General features: G+C 38.8%; 1 protein-coding gene across 1 annotated transcript; it reads left to right on the top strand.

Annotated features, from left to right (window-relative positions):
* The first annotated feature begins 5,775 nt into the window (after positions 1-5,775).
* LOC115751713 lies at positions 5,776-7,018 on the top strand. The gene is made up of 2 exons (XM_030689677.2): positions 5,776-6,161; positions 6,488-7,018. The coding sequence occupies exons 1-2, from the start codon at positions 5,948-5,950 to the stop codon at positions 6,790-6,792; spliced, it is 519 nt and encodes a 172-aa protein (XP_030545537.1). The 5' UTR covers positions 5,776-5,947; the 3' UTR covers positions 6,793-7,018.
* The last annotated feature ends 88 nt before the right edge of the window (positions 7,019-7,106 follow it).

The raw sequence follows: 7,106 nt of genomic DNA, 5'->3' as shown, positions 1-7,106 counted from the left end.
AAATATTTTCATCATCCACCAAAATATTTAGATATAAATTATTGTCAACAATGAAAACATCTCTCGTTATGTATATATTGCGATTCATTCATTTTTGGCGAAACAAACGAAGCATCAACTTATAACATACTTTCAAGAAGTGGACCCCGAGTACTTTTTCGAAGCCACCGATAAGCTTGCAGTGTCGTTAGTTTTTATTTGAATTCAATCACACTTTAAAATGATTAAATCTTTGAAAATCGACTCTTCCCTTCTTTTTTTTTTTTTTTTTGGTCAATTGAATAGGAGTGATCGATTTCACAATGGGCCGTTCCCGAATGCGGGACCAATTCCGAAAAATTAGAACCATGAATTGCGTGTTGGTTCCATGGACCCCCCCCAGAAACCGCACCGCCGGTCCGATTCGATTCCCGAGTGGATCCATGAAACCGGTCTCATCGAGCTTCTTTTTTTAGGCAAAAAAGAATTCCATGTTCTTTAATTGCCCTATTGTATGTAAAAAAAAAAAAAATCAAACACGTGCAAAGAATACTTCACTTTCTTCTCGGTACTTCGTACAACGTGTGAAATCCTCAAATTCGACCATATTCGGGATGTAATGAAATAATTTATTTTAATCGATGTACCGTTAGTAATTCTTGCTCTGAATTGATCACTTACAAGAGGCTAACCAAAAGGGAAAGGCCATTAGGAATATAGATATGCTTGACTTAAGAACTCAACTATGGATTGACAATTCGACCATAAGGATTAACGAGGGACAATTTTGAGCCATTAAGGACCGATCAAGGAATGACTATAGAACGTCTTGATAATAGTATACAATCGGATCACGAGTGATTTTGCATGACCATTGTATGGATTGTGAACGATCTTAAACTAATTCCTGGTAATCGAGTAAATTGAAACTAGTGATTGATCCATCGCAGTTACATGACAACCTAAGTCATTCATGGTTTGAGATAGCTTAAACGTATATTGATATCAAATCAACTACGGGTCAAATACACGTAACTCCTAGAAGCCGCCCATTAACTGGAGATGAACTATTGTTGCAATCGATCAATTTTAACCATAGATTAGAATCCGAATGTGGATTTTGAATCTTCGAGGGTCTCATGACTAAATTATTGGATGTCGTCTCATTGAACTATCAATTTATTGGTTTTCTCAAAACTCTCGGATGAAGGATCAACGGGTCAAGATTTGGAGATTACGGGGAGCGGACCGGACGAGGACACATTGGGCCTCAAGCCCAATGTGGTTTGCCATTTTGGCCCAAGAGTAACCCAACTGGGCCTTGCTGAGCCCACTAAAGCCCATTAAGCATTCTAAAGCCCGTTAAGCCATTTTAAAGCCCAAATTTTATTCATTTAAGCTCAATTCCAATTTATACAAATTCGTACAAAATACTAGCTCAAATACGCGTATAGTACTTCATACTATACTTTGTGAAATTACTAAAATGCCCTTGCCTTGTGAAAAGACCAAATTGCCCTTCTTGCATAATTAGCAAAAAACAAAAAGTATTAAATGGGATGAAGAATTTTGTGGCATGTTATTTATGAGGGGAATTCACCTTGATCAACTTGCAAGAAGCCTTTTTGTAATCTCTCTCTCTCTCTCTCTCTCTCTCTCTCTCTCTCTCTCTCTCTCTCTCTCTCTCTCTCTCTCTCTCTCTCTCTCTCTCGTTATTTTGGCCACCACATCCTCCCCTTTCTCATTTTCGGCAGCTACCCAAAACAGCACCAAATCAGCCCATTTTGTTGTTGCTTGGCCGGCCTAGCTGCCCCCAAGCGATGCCGTGACCTCCCGTTGCCATACGTGCTTCATTTCCGTGCCAAATCGAGCCTCATTGAGCCAAAAATAGCACCCCTCCAGTTTTGTTTGCTGCTGGTCAGCCGTACTAAGTGATTCCAAGTTGTTGTCGGACCAAGTTCCGAGTAGCCCTCGCCGCCACCGACGTGCCGATGTTCTCGATTTTGCAATAGGGGTGAGTTATCGCCCTAATCCCTGGATTAGTATGTTAAACTTAATTAGGATGTATTTAGATTAGTCTAAATATGCTTAGTACTAATCTAATAGACCATGGTTGGGTTGATTAACTATAACTGGATTAGTTAACCATGGTTGAGTTAGTTAACCTTGATTAGGTTAATTAACCAGGGTTACTTTTGTTAACTATGGTTGGATTAATTAACCGTGATTGATAAGCTATCTTGATAAGTGATAAGTGGATTTGATAAGTTATCAAAAATATTATAAGCTATCACCTATTTTAATGATAAGCTATCGCATATTTTTATGATAAGCAATCAAATTCAACAATAAGCTATCGGTATTTTGATAATTAATTATTATTCTCTAATTAAGTAAATTAAATTTTAGTAATTAGATATTCTATTTATTAATATGCTCTAGTATAATATTTACTATTATGTTATGAAGTAGCTAATGGGAATAACCATATAAATTGACATTTTTAATAAATTGTTTGACAATGTACAAGGACGGTGATTGAATTGCGTGTATTTGGTCACGTGCAATTCATTTACTAAGTATTTGGTCACGTATAATTTATTTATTCAGTATTCGATCACGTGCAATTTATTTACTAAGTATTTAGTCACATGCAATTTATTTACTGCATACATTACATGAGAGTTGAGTTAGTATGAGAATACCCGAATGAGTCAGAAGACCCTCATAGGAAGACAAGCGTGCCCTTGATCGGCCGTAATTGATCGAAATTATAAATACCCGAATGAGTCAGAAGACCCCCGTAGGAAGATGAACGTGCCCTCAATTGGCCATAATTGATCAACTGGATAAATTTGAGCGGAAGACCCCCGTAGAAATATGGGCGTGCCCTTGATCGGAGGTAATTGATCTAATGAATAGATGCCAGCAGAACCGAAAAATCCCCGTGTGAGAACGAGTGTGCCATAAATAGCCATAATGATGAGAGTATGCTTGATCGTATTGTGCATGAAAAAGTGACATATGTTCTGATTATGCATTTATTTATTACAATGTGTTACTTACAAGAAATTGTAACGTGCAAGGCGTGTGCCAAGGCAAGAAAGGTTGCCTATGATCATGTGATAACATACTCGCATATTTATACTGTGTTGCATTGTAGGCTCTAAATGCATCCAAGCTGAGTTGACCTCCTAACCTAGGCTTAGGTTGTTAACTCGTTGAGATTTATCTCATTGTTATTGTTCTAAATATTTTCAGACCCCCGAGCATGAATCGTCCCCCTTTGCTTACTCGTTTTGGGTTACCCATGGACATGGACATGGGTACTATAGTAGTAGAAATCCGGTAGGACAGGAGAAGTTATATCTAAAGCACATGACTACTGTTTGGGTTGATGAGGAATATGAGATATGGTAGCCGCACGAATTCCTGGTGTGGTTCCTCAAGGATGGACTCAAGTTGTATGGCCCAGTCGGAGGTTTTGATGGACCCCCACCCCCGGTGGTGGCGTCGAGAGAGGAGATTTAGAACCCCATGAACCTTGACCCTCCCGATGGAGCTATTATAGATCCGGATACTGGTCCGGGTGAGGTAGAAGAGGGCGAGTCGGATTCGGAGCCTCCCGCGAGCTATGGCCGGATGTGGTATAAACTCTGTATACTTGTTTTTTTTGTGGCTGGCACAAGATAGAGAAGTTTGGTTAACCCATCCACCCATCCCTTTTTGAGTACGTGGTTAGTAGGGAGTGGCCTCGCGATAGGCTTATAAATATTATAGTCCTCTTAGGGTTAACAGTAAATAAATAAAAAGTGCTTTTGATATATGTTGTTTGAGATTTTCCTTTTGACTATCCCTACCATTGTATTTGTCCTGGGAAGTAAATCGCTTCCATGTGCATTTAATTGAAAGAAAATTTTAATTGAGTCGGTGGTGCGTCTTGGGACGTCACAACACTACGACTAAGGATGGGATGTTGGCGTTCCAATGGGTGTGGGGCGTGACACAATGAGCAGATCAAAGAAACTTAAAAAGGCAAGTAGCAACATTAGGTTTCCAATTTGCAACAAATGGAGGCGATCGAGAGCAAGAGAGGGAGGCGAGGCCATGAGTCATGTCCGCGAGGTATGGCTAGAGATGCAATCGTGAGCTGATGGGAGTTGAGAGTCAAGAGATGGAAAGACCGAGGAAGTTTCTTGAGAAAGTTGAGATGAGACGAGACGACACACAAGCGAGATAAGGTATTTAAGTTTTTATGTTTCTCATTATATTTATTTATTTATTTACCAGTTAGATCCAAGTAGGTGGGTGGGTGGGTGGGTGGTTCCATCTTGGAATCGGGAACCGAATTGGTACCCACCAGTTCCAGTTCATTAGAAACTGGAACCAACAAGTTCTGGGCCGATTCGATCTGGTTTTGAGCGGCTCGAGCAATTCCCGATTCCTTTGCACACCCCTAAATTTGAGGGTAGAAAATGTTTACATCCCAAATTATTCTATGCATAAACTAGTTACATATGACCCGAATCAATGATACATGACTATCATGTTCTGAAAATACAATATTTATCAAAAGAAGAGAAAATTTTATAAATTCTAAAAAGACCGACTGTGGACATGGATTTCTCAATTTGTTGTGACCAACTTATCTGAAGGAAATTAATCTCACCAGTCATGGGAAAGAATTTGCCGTTCAACCGTTTTTATACAACATGTTCTAATCGTTTAGAAATATATTTGTTGAGTCGACGAAGAGAGATCCATAATCATAACTTCAAATTACAAGTGGATGTTGTGTTATAACCATATAAAGAGTATAGGATATTAATGTATCACAAATTCTACATATCAGATAAGATAAAAATTAGAAACGGCCCCACTTAATGGATAATATGTGATAAGCATAATCGTAAATTCTTATACCAAAAAATCATTTGAACGACCCACTTGGATGGATCCATATGGATTTCCTACCCCAAAAGAAAAATATTTTATAAGTAGGTGAAAAATGATTCAAATTTTAGAACGATAGATAACTCGACATGTTTTTCTCAAATTGTTGTAATCAACTTGCCTCACCTGCAAGTAATCCATTACTTAAAATGCAAAAAAAAAAAAAAAAAAGGAAGAAGAAATTAAGATACAAGTCAATGGGAAAAAAAAGATATTTTAACCATTAGGTCTTAGGCTCGGTTTGTTTTGCGGAAAATAAATGACTTAGAAAATATTTTCTAAAAAATGATCGCTTGTATTTTTTGAAAAAATTAGCTAATATATAATATTTTCATTATCAATAACAACTTATGTGTAAATGTTTTCATGGACAATGAAAATATATTTGATTTATTTATTCTTGCAAGTAATGCAAGCGAAAATATTTTTTAAATCATTTATTTTTTGCGAAAGAAACGGAACTTTATTTGCATTGCGTACCATCATCCCGGCTTGTAATTATCGATTCGATCAGCAAATCAAGATAACCATAATCTAAACATCGAATTAGTGATGGTTTGTGATATATATCAAGACAAGACATTTTTGACATTCTAAACAAACTCCAATGAAAGAACGTACACGAGCCGTTGGACCGATACAATCGCATAGATAACGAGATGAGGCTTAAGCCTATTTGACGTAAATTACTGGTGGATTCAAAAAAAGATGAAAGGAAAAAGAGAGCAAAGGATATACTCTGCTTTTATTCCGATTAAGTTTCTGTTTTTTTGCTCTCTAGGATTCTATACTTATACGTAACCTTTAAATTCAAAGTTCTGCTGGGTCCTCTGGCTCTCTCTCTTCTTTGCCTTTTCTTGCTCCTTCTGGCTTTAGATTTCTGTGCATGGCAGGGGCTCACATCACTTCTTCTCAAAGCAAGAGTGCCGCTAGTACTAGATTAACAACGCTAATCTCAGTTTGAGTTTTGCAAATAAGGTTTTTTTTGTTTTCCTTTGAGGATTTCTGGGGAATTATGGTTTGGCAAAGAGTTCGTGCACACTGCAATAATCAAAAGTTGCTCAAAGGAGCTGTAGTTCTGTTGGGTGTTTCTCTACTTGTGTTCATCGTGGCATCATCAATATTATTCAACTACAGGCGCTTGAATTACAGTTCGCGCGCGCAAGCTCCTTGCGGTTTGTGCTCTTGCGTTTGCCCTTCAGAGAAAGGAATGTTTCCCTTGGCTTCGGGTAAGTCTGGACAGTAGAAATCCAGTAAGTACGTTGAAGAGCTTTCCCACTTCACGATCGGAAGTACATGTTTTCATGATGGTCGGAAGCCATTTTCCTTTTTCTCAATGCTTTTTTTTTTTCTTGTTAAGATTAATTGATCATGAACAAGTTGTAGTCTTTTATGATTGCATTGGCACCTCCATGCGTTTGATGGCTTGTAGGCGAGTTAGCATGTTTGTGTTTCATCTTACTGTAGCGTTGCTGGTAAGACTGTATCTTGTCTGGGCTAATCTTGCGTCTAAAGTTGGGAATTCGTCAAATTCTCTCTCTTCTTTCTTACGCAGAATGTGGCGAGAATGATGTGAAGGAGAGCAGATTGGATTTGTTGAAGGAGCAACTGAGCTTACAAGTAACTGTGGCAAAGGAAACTTTGGCGCGCACCAAAGCATCAATGGGGGATGCTAAGAAGACCTCGCTGAGATTCAGCGCCGAGGCCGAGAAGTGCACTGCCGGGGTGGTGGCTTGTGAGCTAGGCAGAGAAAGGGCCGAAGCTGGGTTCGTGGAGGAGTGTAAGCTCGCAGCACTGTGGGAGAAACGAGCCCGAGAAAGAGGGTGGAAGGACAGCAATAAAGTATACTTGAACAGATGAAGGGAACATGGAACATAACCATAGCAGCTAGGTTCTTGATTATAGGGCAATTATATAGAGGATTCATGAAGCCTTGTGTAAAGTATCACACCTTTGATAGTTTTGCCAGGTGAATATGAGTTGGAAAGAGGGTGCATTCTTTATAAGGGTTAGATTAATGTGTAGGTCTACTCTTTTGTGCAGTTCTCACAACTACTGGTTATCTACTAGCTGCTCTGTTTTGAGGGCAACATATAATATTGAACTTGAATTGCTGATCCACGACGGAGAGGTTGCTCTGAGTTTTTGGTAGAATTTCTTCAGTAGCAATTCTC

Source organism: Rhodamnia argentea, chromosome 6, assembly GCF_020921035.1.
Source record: "Rhodamnia argentea isolate NSW1041297 chromosome 6, ASM2092103v1, whole genome shotgun sequence".
Classification (NCBI taxonomy): Eukaryota; Viridiplantae; Streptophyta; class Magnoliopsida; order Myrtales; family Myrtaceae; genus Rhodamnia; species Rhodamnia argentea.
Note: the sequence above shows the minus strand (reverse complement) of the source record. Positions and strands in the feature narration are given on the sequence as shown.